An 18308-nucleotide genomic window follows, 5' to 3' on the forward strand; every position below is an offset into this window, starting at 1 on the left:
ATGGTTGATCTATTTGTGTCTTGAATTCCACAATCACATCTATCCCCAATAACCTTTAATTTCTTTGCCTAACAAGAATCTATCTAAAATAAAAGCAAAATACTGCGGATGCTGGAAATCTGAAATAAAAACAAGAAATGCTGGATTCACTCAGCAGGTCTGGCAGCATCTGTGGAAAGAGAAGCAGAGTTAACGTTTCGGGTCAGTGACCCTTCTTCGGAACTCAAGAATCTATCTAACTCTGCCTTAAAATATTCAATGACCCCGCCTCCACCACTTTCTGAGGCAGGAGTTTAAAGTCACACAGCCCTCTGAGGGAAAAAATTTCTCTTCATCTGTGTCCTAAAAGGGCGACCCCTAATTTACTCATGTACTGATGTAGAGACCTGCTACCCGACCTGACCCTGATGGGACACGACAACATCTGTCAGGTTCGGGTTGGGTTTCTGGATCCGGCATTCGGGCTTGGGTCGGGTTTTCTTTGTAGCCTTTTATTTCCACATCCACCTTGTCAAGACCGGTCAGCATCTTATATACTTCAATCAAATCTCCCCTCACTCTTCTAAACTCCAGTGAAGCCCAATCTGTCCAACCTTTCCTCCCAAGACAACCCGCTCATTCCAGGCATCAATCTAGTAAACCTCCTCTGAACCGCCTCCAAAGCATTTACATCCTTCCTTAAATAAGGAGACCAAAACTGCACACAGTATTCGAGATGTGGTCTCAATAATGCCCTGTATAACTAAAGCATAACATCCTTACTTTTATTTTCAATTCCTCTCGTAATAAAGGATAGCATTCCATTAGCCTTCTTTATTACTTGCTGTACCTGAATATTAACTTTTTGTGATATTACAGGTACTTGAAATGTGCCTTAGTGTCAAAAGCACCTGCTTAATTATTTAAAATTAAGTAACCTTTTCCTGACCCCAAAGACTGTGTATTCTATTCATATATTTATTTCATCAAGGCTTTATACATCTGCATTCTCTTTCATGCACCAATCATTGACCATGAGGACTGGCAAGAAAAGCTATATATAATTCGTTACAGAAAACAAAGCATCATTTTAAGTAAATAAGCTATACTTTGTGAAATAATCCAGAAAAAAAAATCTAGGCTTTGAGTTACATTCTATCAAAATGCAAACTGATCTTCCATTTCAGAACATATTGGTGTTCAGGGACTTCTAAAGATTAAAAAGTTATATTGAAAGAACTATATCGCGTTCAACATTTTCCAACAAAAAATAGTCATTTTAAACACTGGTTAATGACTAGTCACTACTAGATATGCATTCAAGGAGTATACGTTATAGTGTGACCATTCAGATCAAGATCCTTTACTTCTGAACTGGATGCTGTAAACTCAGTATGCCATAGACCCACCATAACAGAGGAGCAGCACTTTGAGGACTGAAACAACCCAGATGTGATTTTACAATTTTTTTCCTTCAAATTTCTCACCTGAAAATTATGGCTCATACTGGGTACACTTACATGGGTGGCAGTCCTCCAATACCTCACCTAAGTGTCTACTGTATGTCTGTAAGTCCAATGAGTGTCAGCAGGAGGGAAGGAAAAGTGATGTCAGCTGTAGTGATTCCAACACTATCCTGACTGAGATCAACACATTCACAGACTGTGGTTGAACCCTTTAATATTCCTGATGTGCTCCATCTTACTGAGTCGTGCCACTGGAGATGGCACTACTTCTTCAAATAACCCTGATATCGGGTGAGATATCTTTGGGTGAAAAATAAAAGGTGCTTATTTTTTGAAAGAGTGTAGTCACAAATGCTAAAGAAAATTTAAGTCTATTTATCTGTCATTAATCTAATTAAATCTGTCATTTTTACATTTCCAGATCTCTGTACTTGCAAGCTGCTTATGCCCTGCGGCCAGTTGTAGGCATTGTTTTCTAACCACAAACATGATTTGTTCTCATTTTGCTGTCCAATTCCTCAGAAACCTGACACATATTTTATCTCTAGCGTCATTACATACTGGATAGGCAGTGTGTTTTGACCTACTTTACAGTTTACACCACTTTGCTGTTAAATTTGGATGTCTTTGCTGTTAGACTTTTTCCAATTAGTTGCTCGGTGACAGGAAAATTCAGAACTTGTCAGTTAACTCTCTGGCTGCTGTATTTTATTTACAACTTTCAATCCTATCTTTACTTAACTTGATTAATCTTTAAAGAAATATTTTCAATATATTCAGTCCAAACTCACTCATCAGTAAAGTGATGGAAGGTGTTGTCAACAGTGCTATCAAGTGGTACTTACTTAGCAATAACATGCTCACTGATGCTCAGTTTGGATTTTGCCAGGACCACTCAGCTCCTGACCTCATTACAGCCTTGGTCCAAACATGGACCAAAAGCCGAATTCCAGAGGTGAAGTGAGAATGACTGCCCTTGACATCAAGGCAGCATTTGACTGAGTGTGGCCTCAAGAAACCCGAGCAAAATTGAAGTCAATAGGCATAAGGGAGAAAATTCTCCACTGGTTGGATTCATACCTAGCACAAAGGAAGATGGTTGTGATTGTTGAAGGCCAATCATCTCCTTCCTAGGACATCACTGCAGGGGCTCCTCAGAGTAGTGACCTAAGCCCAACCAACTTCAGCTGATTCATCAATGACCTTCCCTCTAATGTAAGGTCAGAAGTGGGGATGCTCACTGTTGATTCCATGGTGTTCAGTACCATTTGCAACTCCTCAGATACTGAAGCAATCTGTATTTGCATCCAGCAAAACCTGGACAACATTCAGGTCTGGGTGATGTGGCAAATGACATGCACACCACACAAATGCCAGGCAATGGCCATCTCCAACAAAAGACAATATAACCACCTCACCTTGATATTCAACAGCATTACCATTGCTGAATACCCACCATCCTGGGGGTCACCATTGATCAGAAATTTAATTGGACCAGTCACATAAATACTGGGGCTACACGAGCAGTCAGTAACTCACCTCCTGACTCCCTAAAACCTTTTCACCATGAACAAGACACAAGTCAGGAGTGTGATGGAATGCTCTCTACTTGCCTGGATGGGTGCAGCACTAACACTTTATAAACTCAACACCATCCAGGACAAAACAGCCCACTTGATTAGCACCCCATCCACCACCTTAAACATTCATAACCTTCCACCACTGCCATATAATGGCCACAGTGTGTACCATCTACAAGATGCACTACAGCAATTTTCCAAGGCTTTTTTGACAACACCTCCCAAACCTGCGACCTCTACACCTAGAAGGGCAAGGGCAGCAGGCACATCCGAACACTGCGACTTGCAAGTTCCCCTCCAAGTCAGTCACATCCTGATTTGGAAATATATCACCATTCCTTCATCATGCGGAGTCATAATCCCAGAACTCCCTACCTAACAGCACTGCACCACATGGACTGCAGCAGTTCAAGGCAGTTGCTCATCACCACCACCTTCTCTAAGGCAATCAGGGATAGGTAATAAATGCTGGCCTTGCCCTTATCCCATGAATGAATAAAAACAAAAGGAAGACAACTTTGCTGCAAGCCTCAGATTTATTTGAATTTGTCTTAGGTACAAAGCTACTGCTGGCAGACCACAAATACAATAATATTTACTCGGTGTAACCAAGCTGGATCTAAACAGATGTTACTTCCAGAATTCCAGTGTAAACAGAAATACAAAGATTCAGTCTCATTCTTCAGAATCATGTAAAATCCAGAACAATGAATTTAAAATCACATTTATTTTACTTCGCTGTACTATAATGCAATGATTTTAAACTTTTGGAATATTTCACTATTACTGATATTGCAATACTTAATCTGCATACACATTGACATTAAGGCATGAATAAAGCAAAGCAGTTAAGCAGCATGGTATGTCATAGTACCCATGTACAAAAATGATAGAGTGGGCTACAAGTTTGAATTCCAGCACTTCTGAAAGAAAGAAATACTTGCATTTATATAGTTGTGTCACGAAGACCCCACCTGCCAAGGAGGCATATTAATTTTGTCATATGAACATTAATTTTAAACTGATGCTGGAATGAAGAAATGACTTGCTTAAAGAGATCGGCAGTGGCTGGAAAGCATTTGCATACGAAGAGAGTGCCTGGAGACAATAGAACGGCTCCCTGATCCAATTAACCCAAATGGATTTTGATCACCAGACACTGAATGTGTAAGAAAGCCAGCATTCCAGGGTGTCTGCTAAGATGGAGAATCCACAAATGCAGGAGTTTGTTAAAACAGCTAGTCACATAACTAACCTGCTGGCCTAGGTTTTGTTTGAACTGCTCACAGCACAGTTCGGGTCAGATTGCAACTGAACTTGGGTGAAGAGAGCTTCTCTCCTGGCTAGCTCTCTCTTTCACGAATCTCCAGATCCACTGAAGTCACTTAAACCTCAAGAGAGAAAAGACTCCTACATCAAAACAAATATTAAAGCCTGCACTGGGCCCCAACGAAATGGCAAGACTCCCTAGCAATCAAAGACTCTACATCAAACATAAAGGACTGTAAATAAATCCCAGCTATTGCCTCAAACTTTTCCCCTTTATTCTTTCTACTTTTCTGTCTCTATCTGCTTGTGTGTTTATTGTGTATGCATGCTAGCGTGGTCACGTTGCATATTCATAGTTGTTAACCGAATTAGAGTTTAAGGTTAATAAACTTCCACCTTTCTTGTTTAAATCTAAGAAAACCTGTCTGGTTGGTTTATTTGCCTTACAATTGGAGAGCAGTGAACAAGGATTCACTGAAGGGGAGCTAAAAAGTGTTTTTAAAATTAAACCCTGTTACAGTTAAACCAGACAAAGGCTGAGAGACCCCTTTCTCACCTGGTTGTAACAAGTGCCTTTCATGACCTCAGGATATTCCAAAGCACTTTATAAACAGTAAAGTCCTTTTGAAATGTAGTCACTATTGTAATGTAGAAAATGTAGCAGCCACAAACAGCAATGTAATAATGACTCGATAGTCTGATCTTTAGTGATGTTGGTTGAGGGATAAATATTGGTCAGGACACTGGGGAGACCTCCCCTGCTCTTCTTCGAATGGTGCATTGGGATCTTTTTTGTCCACCTAAGTGGGCAGACTGACTCTCGGTTGAATGTCACATCTGTAAGAAGGTACCTCCAACAGGGCAGCACTCCCTCAGCACTGCAGTGGAGTATCAGCCTAGATTTTGTGCTCGTGTCAAGTGAGACTTGAACCCAAAACCTTTTGACTCAGGTGAAAGTGATACCAACTGAGGCATGGCAGAACGCCTGAGCTCAGCTGCACAGGTGCTGAGAGGGGCCTAGTTGTGGCTAGGTAACTCAGGGATGTTATCATATGGCATGGGAGCAAATGGTTGTGATCTAGGAAAGAAAGAAAATATATATGTTTGTGTGTGTGCGTGCATATATATATTGTGTTATTATTCACTGCAAAAGCAGATTGTTTGATAATTAGAGTGACTTCTTTTATTCTTTCATGGGATGTGAGCATCACCTGCAAGGCCAGATTTGTTGCCCATTCTTAAATTGCCCTTGAGAAGATGGTGGTGATCTGTCTTCTTGAACAGCTGCAGTCCATGTGGGGTAGGTGCACCTACAGTGCTGTTGAGAAGGGATTTCCAGGATTTTGATCAGTGACAGTGAAGGAACGGCGATATAGTTCCAAGTCAGGATGGTGTGTGGCTTGGAGGGGAACTTGCAGGTGGTGGTGTTTCCATGCATCTGCTGCCCTTGTCCTTCTAGGTGGTGGAGGTCGCAGGTTTGGAAGGTGCTGTCGAAGGAGGCTTGGCAAGTTGCTGCAGTGCATTTTGTAGATAGTACACACTGCTGCAACTGTGCACCGGTGGTGGAGGGAGTGAATGCTGAAGGTGGTGGATGGGGTGCCAATCAAGCGGGCTGCTTTGTCCTGGATGGCATCAAGCTTCTTGAATGTTGCTGGAGCTGCACTCATCCAGGCAAGTGGAGAGTATTCCATCACACTCCTGACTTGTGCCTTATAGTTGGTGGACAGCCTTTGAGCAGTCAGGAGGTAAGAATTCGCAATTCCCAGCCTCTGACCTGCTCTTGTAGCCACAGTATTTATATAGTTGGTCCAGTAAGTTTCTGGTCAATGGTAATGCCCAGGATGTTGATGGTAGGGGATTCATCAATGGTAATGCTGTTGAATGTCGAGGGGAGATGATTATATTCTCACTTGCTGGAGATGGCCATCGCCTGGCACCTGTGTGGCATGCATGTTATTTACCACTTAGCAACCCAAGTCCAGCATTTTCCCTATTTGATGCATTTTTTTCCTGGAAAATTATTTGTGACACACATGTATATATTTTTGAAATTTAATGGCTCATTCTAACTTACGGTGGTGATGGAAAATAGGCGGTAGCAGATTAGTCGCACATTATGCACTGACAGATTTTCCTTTACATTGAAGTGGGGGTGGGCCTCCTTTATCTGTGTTTATCTTATGACCTATTGAGAATATTCCAATGGTGGCTGGAAAGTGATTTACAGCAGATCACAAAGCATGCTTAAAACACAAGCATTAAAGCAAATTTGTGAAACAATACATATATGATCCCAACTGGGATCTATGCCAAGGGCAGCAGCATTTCGAATAGACAAGGTTTTTTTTTCATTTTCTTCTTCACAGAACTCCAGTTTTGCATATACAGATTTCTGCCAAAGTCTGAAACAAATGAAAATATTTTACTCTCTTCTGCATTTAATTGTGAGATTTTTGAGACATCAGTTGCTACAAAAATATATTGATTGCTTAAAAACGTTTTAAAAAATTAAAAAGCAAAATGGATTCATTAGCATGATGTGTACAACAAGCATAATTCCTATTAACAAAAATTACAAAATTTCATTTAAAAAAGTCACAAAGCCACCTGTGGGTGAATATGTGCTTGTGTGCCAGGTATGCCCTAGTATTAAAACTGTCCACAATTTAATATCTTAAATTGTATTATCACTGCCTCTAGTCATGATAAATGCGATTCTATAGAATGGAAGGAATCGGAGGCGATTCTGTGCCTAACAATCCTGTAAATTATGATTTTTTTTTAACGTGTTGACTGCTTTTAAAAATGTATAATTATATTTTGTGGCTGCCTAAATATCTCTTTCTGCTATACATAGTCTGTAAAAATTGGCGGATTTGGGTCAATGGCCATAGATAAGATCTGAATGGTTTTACAACTTCAGCTTGCTCAGAGCTGAGAGTTGAGTACTGGTTCAGCACAAATAAAGCAACTAAACCTTCAAGATAAAATTAATCAGGGAATTAAGATATTGCCAAGGCAGGTACAGTGATGCTTTGATGCTTTAAAAATGTCAAGTTGACATGGCTGTGGACCAGTTTTGTAATTAGACAACATGTCTAATTTGAAATTTTAGAAAAGAGACAGAAATTAATTTTAGATTGAGACCACCATAACTTGTAGAGAAAAACTTCCTTTTACAATTGCAATAATGTCAGCCTTGGATCAATGGCGGTGCTATTGTCCCCGAGCCAGTAGATTGTGAGTTCAAGGCCCTGCCTCAGGTGAAGATAAAAAAATTTTGCGGCACTATTTGATGAAGAGTTGGGGTGTTCTCCTGGCCTACCATTTATTCCTCAACCATCACCAGATTATTTACTTGTTTATTGCTGTTTGTGGGCTCTTACTGTGTTCAAACTGACTGCTGTGTTTCCCTAAATTACAGCTATGGCCACTGTTTAAAAAATACTTAATTAGCTATGAAGTGCTTTTAGACATCCTGCAGTTGTGAAATGTGCTATCAAAATCTGAGTCTTTTTTTCTCATGAACAGCACAATTACAGACCAAGTCCCTTAAGAAATATCACACTTGGTATTGCTGTTACCATTTCTGTTTGCAAACCCGAGTTTGGACAACTGCCATAATAACCACCAAGGCGACAGCTTTGCAGACGATGAGTGGAACAAAGTTCAGCAGGGCATAGTTGAATGCTGGAGAAATTAGAAAATAATAATGATGTTAAGGGGAAATATTTCCTATGAAAATATTTTACATTTTGAGGATTAGCATGGTTTTGATGAACAATGCTCAGTGTCATTTTTGCCTCCATATACAGCACACTTTAAGGTAGAATCTGCACAAATGAATTAATCTCCCTTTCATCGTGCTAACTCACTGTGGGCTGCAATGGGGGTGCAGTCTCTTACCATGCTAGGTTTGTTTGACTAGGGTTACCAACCCTCCAGAATTTTCCAGGAATTGAAGATTAATCTCCAGGACGCTGCTGCGAGCAAACCAGGAAGAAAATCTTCAGGGCATTAAAAACAAGTGTGTGTTTTTTCCTCCATTTTCTTTGAACACGTTTGCTTTTTAATTACAAAAATTTTGGAGATGTAGGTAAAAGATTATTTGGCTGAAAGTCATCCAATCGGATCACAAAATGTCTGTTTATTTCTGAATTGGTGTGGAAAGGCGGTGATCCGCGAGGATGCACGTGTCAGGCAACCAAGAGTGGGAGTGTGGGGATGTCAGGTGGTCATGTGATGAAACCTCCAGGAACACATCCAACCAGAATTGGCAACCCTAGCCCTGATCGAGTGAAACTGTACCAAAGTAACTGCTGAAGTCATGGGGGAACAGAAACAGAAGTGGAGCTAAGAGAGACAGAAGTGTAAGAGATGGAAATGGCATAGCCCAACAACTCACAAAAACTATTTAATTATGATTCCGTTTGACTCAAGAACAATTTAGTCACATGTGGGCTATTGACTAGTAGTGGCACATAGATTTGGGCATGCTTGCTGCAGGGGATTCTTAAAGGTGATGTGATTTTTGAAACAATTCCATCAATATATCAATTTCTCTGTGAATAAGTTCTGATTTATATTTCCGTATATACAAACATACAAAAATAAAGGAAAAGAAAAGAAAAGAAAAGATGGTCCTATATTGTCATGGTGTAATCTGGGCACCATGATCCCCATTAACACATTCTTTACCTTTGTCCTAGGACAGCTCTGTTATTTAATCTCTCCTGCCCTCTGCCTATCAAACACCTTCCCCTTTGTTCTCTCCCCCACCCTCTCTCCTTCACTTGCTTAAAACCTAATTCTTTTCTAACCTTTGCCAGTTCTGATGAAAGGTCACAGACCTGAAACGTTAACTCTGTTTCTTTCTCCACAGATGCTGCCTGACCTGCTGAGTATTTCCACCACTTTTTGTTTTTTACTTCAGATTTTCAGCATCTGCAGTATTTTGCTGTTATGCTCCCCATCTGCCCCACTCCCCGCCACCAGGCACACAATATCCTGGAAGAGCCAGAGAACCAGAAAAAAAAATCTCGAGCCAATTAACAAAAAAACACATCACCAAGTATTCTATTTAGGATATTTCTGCTACATCTGTTTTGTGAATAATTGAACTTTTAATTGTCTACTCTCTCAATGGCTCAATAGGTGAATCCATTGGTGAGCCATAGAGACCTGGAAAGTTGCACATTCAATTCATTGTTTATGCTGAGTTAACTGATCTGAGTGAAAATAGACTGTTCTAATTGGGTGAAGTGGCCAGGGAAGGGAAAAAAACTGTCCATTGTTTTGCTTCCAAATCCCTGTTCTCTGGTACCCAAACCCTTCACAATGCTTCTGTTTTAGCTGACATGCTGAACTAACACCTATCACCTAAATGTCGCCTATCCTTCAAATCCTTCATTCCCATCAATTGACTCATTGTCTCCCATCCCTGACATTCCACCGATACTATCCTCATCTTTACTCCTTCAAGTCAGAGGAGCATAATCTTAAGCATACCTAACGCACATTTGGTCTGGTCCTTCATCACCACATCTGTCTTGAACACGTGAAACACCAATGTGCTTTGCTCCTCTCAGCCAAAATTGCCAGTAGCCCAGGATTTTCCTGGAGGGCATGGACAACCAAGACTCCTTTTCTACATGATCAACTCAAATCCCCCGTACTCTGCCGCTCTATTCTTACCTACAATATCAAGAGAAGAGCTCATGGATTTCTTTGTTTCCAAAACTGAGACCAACCATGCAGCTTCCTGTGCTACTAGTTTCCCTGCCTCTCATTCCTGCTTCTGACCTTCGCCCAACATCCAGCCCCGATTCCTAATTGCACTGCCTTTAGTCTTCCATCTCCCCATGCCTTCTCCAAGCTTAGATCTTCCACTGAGATCCAGCTTCTGCTCCTTAATTAGCCTCTGACCACTAATGTATCACCCCAATCCCATTGCTAGCTAATATTGTTAAGGGTTCCCTTCCTTTAGGCACCATCTCTCACTCTTTCAAAACCACCATTATTATCTCTCTCTATTAGAAAACAAACATGAACTCATTTGTACTCTCTAACCATCTCCCCATTGCTAATCTCCCATTCCTCTGCAAGTCCTTGGTTGTTTTTATCACTTCCCAGTTCCATGTCCATCTGCCCCAAAACTCAATGGATTCCTCCAATTTAGCTTCCACCCTACAGATAACAAGAAGATTGCATGGTGAAAGCCATTAATTCTCTATGGTGGTGACCATGATGTGGTATTTATTCTTGCTGTCCTCAATCTTTCCTTAATGTTTGGCATAGTGGAAAACATTGTTCTTTTCCATTGTCCAGTTGTATGGGACAGCTCTGGTATAGTTCCACTCTTACTTGTCTGAATACAACCTGTAATGGTTTCTCTTCCTGCAATTGCACTGTCACCTTTGGGGTCAGTCAAGGATCTATCCTTGGCCACATCCTTTTCCTCACCTACATGTGGTGATAGATTCCATTTGCTTGCTGATAACAGCCAGCTGTATCTCTCCACTTTTCTTGATCCCATGTCCACCTCCATGGTGTCAGGCTACTTGTTTGATGTTAAGTCATGGATAAGTCACAACTTCCTCCAACTAAACATTGGGAAGACTGACACCATTGTTTTCAGCCCTTCCACAAATTCAATTTTTTTGACCCCTTCCCCTTCCTTAGTACCTTTTCAGAAACCTTAGTATAGGGTTTCGAATCCTGCATTGTGTCAAGATTGCTTATTTTTACCTCCATAACATTGACCGCATCTGCCCTTACCTCAGGCAAATAATTTACACACATTATAAATAGCAAATGAACCCAGCACTACTCCAGGAGGTATCCATTTGTTGCCTTTTTTGCAAGCCAATCCAGTTCCAAGCACAACTACTTTACTTCAGTGCTTCACTCAATTGTCAAGATTTTGCTAAATGATTTGGAGTGCCATTTTTTTGACTTGCCACCTTTAAACAGTGGATGACACTCTGGAGTCTCAATATACTTGCTGTACTTGGAGGATGAAGAGACGATGAACAGGAGTGCTTGGATGCCAACGACTGAAACCAAACTGCTGCTCCCAATTGAACCACTTCTCCTGAATGAACTGCTCCTACTTGATTGCTTCACACTGATTACGTTATGTTTCTGTAGCTGGTGCTATTGTACTTGCTTCATGTAAGAAGATTTATTCCTCCATCATTCAAACATATACTGTAAAAAATAGTTTTACACTACAAAAAAAATATAAAAAGGTACCCATAAATCATTACAGAGAATGCAACATATTTCTACATTCTAAATGATGGTCAAATGTAGGTGATTGATAGCATAACAAATGAAGAAGTGAGATTAGACAAGACATGTTGCTTCTCATATATAGAAATCATAATTGAAAGCACAGGTACGTGAGCGACTGGCAGCAATGTTATATGTGCAAGGTATGTTTTTTTTAAAGTACCAGTAAAATGAATGCAACTCACCATGAACTTGCACATTTATCGAACCCATTGCAATGATCTGTGATGACAAATATGTAGTTGCACAGCAGTAGTAAACTCCAGCATCTTCATTTTGGAGGTTGGAGAGAGTCAGTGTAAAATCACGTCTGTCAGCTGCCATTGTTTGGTTGCTGATATTGTCTCTTTTTTTTGACATCGACTGGCTACAGTTTTCATTATCCTTTGTCCAAAATACTGTCAGTGTGTTATTCAAATACTCATCAAATTTCACAATACACTGAAGCTTTAGGAAGCCTCCTCTTTGTCCTCTCATTTGGGAATTGGGAATAATCATCTTGAATTCTTAGGATTCAAAAATAAAACTGTTCAGGATCATAAGATTAAATAATGTGCATTTTTGCGTCTGAGAACATGAGGTTATGGACACGAATTAAGTATTGGAGACAATACCCTCACTTATTGAATTTAATTATTTATATTTCTGTAGGGCCTCTTGTATAGAAAATGTCTCAGAGCACTTGTCAGGGAAGAGGGGAGAAAAGGGGAGAATATAAGCTGGGTAGGAACAAAGCTCTGTCAAAGAGAATGGTTTAAAGAGGGTTAAGGGAGGTAGCGAGGTGGAGGGTTCTGGAATGCAGTCCCAGAAGACAGGGAAAGTGTGGCTGAAAGAATGGCTACTGATGCTAGGAATAAGGAGCTTAGGGTTCGTGCAGGAATGTTAAACTGGAGGAAATCACAGGGGTAGGGTGGGTCAAAGCCATTAATTATTTGAAAATGAGAATGTGGATCTCTTAATCAGTCTGCTAGGGTACAAGAAGATAATGGGGCTTTGTGAGGATGGTGGTGATCAGAGTGCAGGAAATCACGGGAGACAGTAATCTGGATAAATTACAGTTAGTTTCGGGAGAAGGTTAGGAAACTAGCAAGGAGAACACTGGAGCAGTCAGGTCTCAAGGTGATAAAGACATTGATTAAGGTCTCAACAGTGTTGGGGAGAGTAATGGAAGGTAGCAAGCAATGTTTCAGAGGTGCTTGTGGTCATGGATCAGATGAGGTGAACGAACATCAACTCAAGCTTGAACCGGATGCCAGGGTTAGCTCCTATAAACAATTTTCAGTTTCTTGACCTCAACCATCATCTTTTCATCATGGACACCCAATCCCTTTACACCTCCATTCCCCACCAAGATGGCCTGTGGATCTTCTGCTTCTTCCTTGGATGGAGGCCCAATCAATCCCCATCCACCCCTATACTCCTTTGCCTAGCTGAGCTTGTTACATTGAACAACTTTTATTTTGACTCCACTCACTTCCCCAACATAATAGGGGAATCCCTGTGTGTCCTAGCCATTTCGTGGGATATGTTGAACACCTTTTGTTCCAGGACTAATCAGGTTGCCTCTCACAACTCTTTTTCTAGTACATTGATGACTTTATCGGTACCAGTTATTTCTCTCGTCACATGCTGGAAAATTTCATTAATTTTGCTTCTATTTTCCACCCCGCCCTCTCTTTCACATGGTCTATTTCTGATTGCTCTCTTCCTCGATTTCTCTATCTCCTATTTCTGGGGATAGGCTGCCAACCAATATCTACTATCAGCTCACTGAGTCCCACAGCTACATTAATTACACTTCCTCTCACATCACATCCTGTAAGGACTCTATTCCATTCTCCCAGTTTCTTCATCTCCATTGTATCTGTTCTGACGATGTCAACTTCCACACCATTTCTGATATGTCTTCCTATTTCCTCAACTGAGGATTCCCCTTCATACTGGTTGACAGGACCATCGATGGTGTCTGTTCCATTTCCCACATTTTTACACTCACTTCTTACCCTCCCTCACAGAACCTATGGTTTCCCTTGTTCTTACCTCCACCCACCAGCCTCCAGAGATCATCCTCTGCCATTTTTGCCACCTCCAGTTTGATGTTATCACCAAACACATCTTCTCCTCCCCTTTCAGCATTCTGAAGGGACTATTCCCTCTGCAACACCCTGGTCCACTCTTCAATCACTCCAAAACCCCACTCCCTTCCTACAACACCTTCCCGTGCAAGCACAGGAGACGCAATACCTATCCTTTCACCTCCTTCCTTCTCACAGTTCAAGACTCCTTCCAAGGAAATAATGAGTTACTTGTAATCTTTTCAATTTATTCTCTGCTCACAATGCTGTCTCCTCTACATTTGGAAGATTGGACACTGATTGCGTGATTTCTTTGCTGAACACCTCCATCCAGTTCACAAATGTGAGCCAGACCTTCAGGTCATTTGTCATTTTAATTCTCCATCCCACCCCCACTCTGACCTCTCTATCCTCGGCCTCCTACACTGTTCCAATGAAACTCAGTAGAAGCTTGATAAACAGCACCTCATCTTTGGAATAGGCACTTCATAACCTTCCGGACTCAATATTGAGTTCAACAATTTCAGACCATAACCACATTCTTTTAGACAGCAGATGTTTGTTATGATTCTGCAATTCCCATTTACACGTCTCCTAGACCCATCTTTTGCTTCTTTATTTGTCTTATTACCATTCCCTTTTGCTTTGCACTATCATCCCTTTTGTTATTTAATCTCTCCTGTCTTCCACCCTATCACAGTCCTTCCTATTTGCTCCTTCACTGCTTTTGCTGCCTCTGAACTTGCTTACAAACTTTTACACCTCTAAGTTCTCCCAGTTTTGATGAAAGATGATCGACCTCAAAAGTTAACTTTGTTTTCTCTCCACAGATGTTGCCCAACCTGCTGTGCATTTACAGCATTTTTGGTTTTTATTTCAGATTTCCAACATTTGCAGTATTTTTCTTTTGTTTTCTAATTTAAGTGTGACTCATCTATAACTTTGTTAATGGTGCTATATGTCTGGAAATTCAACAGTTTGTGAATGCTTACATGTTACCGAATACATGGTGATAATAGGTTTAATTATCTTTTAAACCTATTGATTTTAAAGCGGAACTTCCTGCAATGAATGACCCATATAATCATAAAAAAAATTAAAAGTGCTAAACCACTGCACATACTCAAACACAAATACAAGCATCTCAATTTGATTCTGTACAGATATCTCACATCTTAAACTAAATTAGTATATGACCATTGCCTAGGTACAACATACACCACGTAAAAACTGCCAGTGCTAGCCTATCACATACATTTCAAAGATGCATCATATGTCGTCTGAATGTCATTTATCAACTAATGTACAGGAAAGTAAGCTACAAACCCAGCTGCTGTCACTTATCAGCTAAATGGAGATATGCACTCTGCCATTGTCAGTAAAGTTCTTAAACATGGACACCTTTGTTGTGGTGGTTACATCTATGCAGGACATGATCGTTTCAGGTATGACTGAACTGAAAGCTTTTAACTAAGATTGTATTGCACCATATACTTTTGTTTGAAAATTACAATAATAATTGTCAAGACTTTAAAGGGTATTGTTGCAGGGAATAAATTTTTAGTCTTGAACATGCCTTGCAATTTTGAAACACTATGCTGCATCACTACATTTGGAAACTAGCTTAAAATTATTCCATGTTATGCCCAACTTTTTCATACTTACCTACCACCAGAACTGTTATCATGTGACCCATCACAGTGGCTGGACTGTAGCTGGGGAGCCGGCCCTGACATTGATAAACTCCACGATGGTTAATGTGAGCAGGAGAAATCCGAAGGAACAAAGTCATTTTACCCGGCCCAAAATGTGAGTTATATGTGGTCTGATTGACAAATTCATCCAGTTGAGGCAGCAACATGCAACCTTTTGATGTCTGCTTACACCAAGTTAATTCTGGTTCAGAGGAATTGTTCTCGCAGTAGTTCGCGCTGCATGACAGAGAAAACACAGTGCCTTCCACAGCATAGATTGTGGATTTGGAATAAGAGAGTTTTAGTTGACACTTCTTTTGATGGTGCCCTAAAATTGAGGAGAAAAAGCATTAGTAAAAATGATTATATATTTATTGGATGCTTTGTGAAATATAAATTATTGGGTGAAAGTTAATTAGCTGTGATGTTATGGGCTAGTTTTCCTCATTGGACAAATGTCAAGTAATGAGTTCTTTAAGGCAATAATGGAGCAAATTAATAAAGGAAATGCAGTGGATGCGGTGTATATGGATTTTAAAAGGAGTGTGATAATGGTATTACCAAACCTCTTACTTTAATACATGTGGCATTAAAGTGAGTGGAGCAGCGAGGATAGAAAGTTGGCTGAAGGACAGAAAACATAAAGTGGAGGTTAATGGATATTTTTAAGACTGTTGGAATATAATCTCTTTTCTTACTGTCAGCATTAAGCTTTGCTAGATTGCAGTTTAGTATTTAGTTTTTTTAAGGGTATAAGTTTATTTTGCTCTTTAGAATGCATGAAAAGATGATGTTGAAACAGGAGTTTTTTTTACATTTGGAGCTGTTTTTATCTTCAAGGTCCAAACAGTGACTCATCACATGCATGAACAGAAAAACATTGTGTTGAGACTGAAAGAGAAATAATGTAGGGCCACAAGAACTAAACTAAACTAAACAAGGAACTGATGCAATAGGACAAATACGCGCTTTGGGCTTTTGTTAGCATAGAGGCATTCATTGGGTGAGGAATACAGTTGTAGATGAGAAGAAGCAAAAGGCATCCATAGTTATGACCCCTACCTAAATCAGACCAGGTAATACAATCTCTTGCTCCGTTTTGTTAATTACTGATTAGATACTTGCATGTATCATTGTTTTACTTCTCAAAATAAACCATTACTGTAACCCAAAGCTGTCAGATTTAATCTATTGGACAAGTGCTGTGCTGTGGTGGTGTTCTGCCCATGGGTAGGTTCTCTACTCTCTTTCTCCACCCAGGAGAGATGAGTATGACTAGGGAAGAGGGTATATGAGTGGTTCCCATTGCTTTCCTCAGAATTTAACAGGAATTAAACCCACACTGTTGACGTTGTTTTGAAACACACAGTATACATCTAGCCAACTGAGCCATCCAGTCCCCCACTGGGCAAGTAAAAGAGGCCTAAAAGTAAGGTTTCTTACAACTGTAAACAGTGGTGTCCTCCTGAGTCAGTGCTCTTTTCAATATGTATGCATGATCTGGATTTGAGTATGGGAGCACAATGAAAATATTTGCAGACAGCACAAAAATAGAGTGTGTTTTAACTATGAAGCAACTGCAGAAAGACAGATGGAATTGTAGATTGAGAAGGTGGATCTCAAATGAAAATGGGAAAGGTGAGGTGATATATTTTGGGAAGATGAATAAGGAAAGGAAATATAAACTCAATTGAAAAACTTTAAAATGAGTAGAGACTTAGGGATTCAGAAGCATAAATCTTTAAGAGCAGGAGAACAAATTGCTGAAGCTCTCACCAGGGATATGATATCCTAGCTTTTATCGAAAGGTGTATAGAGAAAAAAAGCAAAGAAGTAATGCTAAAAATATTCAGGTCTTTGATTAGACTGCATTTAGAATCTAGTGCCTGGTTTAAAGTGCCTTACGATAGGAATGATATCGAGACCATGGATGTGGTGCAGAAGAATTCCATTAGATTGACACCAGGGTGTGAGGTTCTTTTAGTTATGAAGAAAGATTAGAGAAACTTGGGATCTTTACAATAGAACACAAAAAAGTTTCAATAGATCAGCTGGTGGTAAAAATTATTCAAGGTTTTGATATTCAGCATCAAAGGAACAGGTTAGTAACTTTTTTAAGCTCAGAAGTTGTTAGTAAATAGAATGCCCTTTGGAAGCAGTCTGCAAAAGTTCGTAAAAGGAAAGTGAATACATTGTTGTAATAGAAAATTTTAGGAGGGTATAGGGAACAGGCAAGGGATTGAATTAAGTGCACACCTCTTACAGAGAGCCAGTACGGATACAATTAGCCAAATAGCCTCTATCTGCGCTGAAATATTCTATGATTCTACAACGTTAGATACTTCAGTGGAACCACAAGTTTTGATTCAACTTTTCAGAAAGTAGGTTTATTTGTTTTAAGCTCTTAGACTAAACTCTAACAATATTTAGAAGAGGGGTGAACACAAAATCAATTTGTTGTAATATTTTCTATACACCAATAAAACACATCATATGAAATAATATACTCAATTAGCTTTATTAATCATTCATAGAACATTATTCTACATAGTTGTTTGAGTGCCATGAATTCACCATGTATTTATAAAGATCATTCTAACACTGAACAGAAGGACAGAAAATACAGTGTGGAGCTAATACAAGCGGGTTTAATGACTTCCTTCTATACTGAAATGTTCATGATTCTATAGTTTTGATAACAACCTATATACAAAAATATCTTTCATACTGCTTGGAGTTAAAAAAAATGAACTACTGACAATTGTAAAAACATTCCTACCTTGTACTGCGGCTATCCACCAAGTAATTAATAAAAATGCCTTTCTAAGAGGCATCATTACATGTCTAGGATGTTGACGGATCATCCCAAATGGTCATATAAACTTTTTAAAACAAAGGTTGTGTCCACTAAAGCAGCCCTCACAAGCCCTGTGCTTTTTCTACCCAACCAAA

The 18308-nt window shown here is 39.8% G+C and overlaps 1 protein-coding gene across 2 annotated transcripts in view; it reads right to left on the reverse strand.

Moving 5' to 3' along the window:
• The window catches only part of LOC137351654 (uncharacterized), a 63346-nt gene extending 45038 nt beyond the window's left edge, over nucleotides 1-18308 (reverse strand). Inside the window, exons 1-5 of one of the 2 annotated variants that reach the window (XM_068016320.1) lie at nucleotides 18136-18308; nucleotides 15328-15684; nucleotides 11773-12093; nucleotides 7879-7984; nucleotides 5894-6696 (exon numbers count right to left, since the gene is read on the reverse strand). In XM_068016320.1, coding sequence (XP_067872421.1) covers nucleotide 6696; nucleotides 7879-7984; nucleotides 11773-12093; nucleotides 15328-15684; nucleotides 18136-18220 — 870 coding nt within the window. In that variant the 5' untranslated portion in view covers nucleotides 18221-18308 and the 3' untranslated portion in view covers nucleotides 5894-6695. Of the gene's footprint in view, nucleotides 1-5893; nucleotides 6697-7878; nucleotides 7985-11772; nucleotides 12094-15327; nucleotides 15685-18135 lie in introns of those variants that run through there. The other variant, XM_068016321.1, reaches the window with a different exon arrangement.

The sequence above is a fragment of the Heterodontus francisci genome, chromosome 36 (assembly GCF_036365525.1).
Source record: "Heterodontus francisci isolate sHetFra1 chromosome 36, sHetFra1.hap1, whole genome shotgun sequence".
Lineage (NCBI taxonomy): Eukaryota > Metazoa > Chordata > Chondrichthyes > Heterodontiformes > Heterodontidae > Heterodontus > Heterodontus francisci.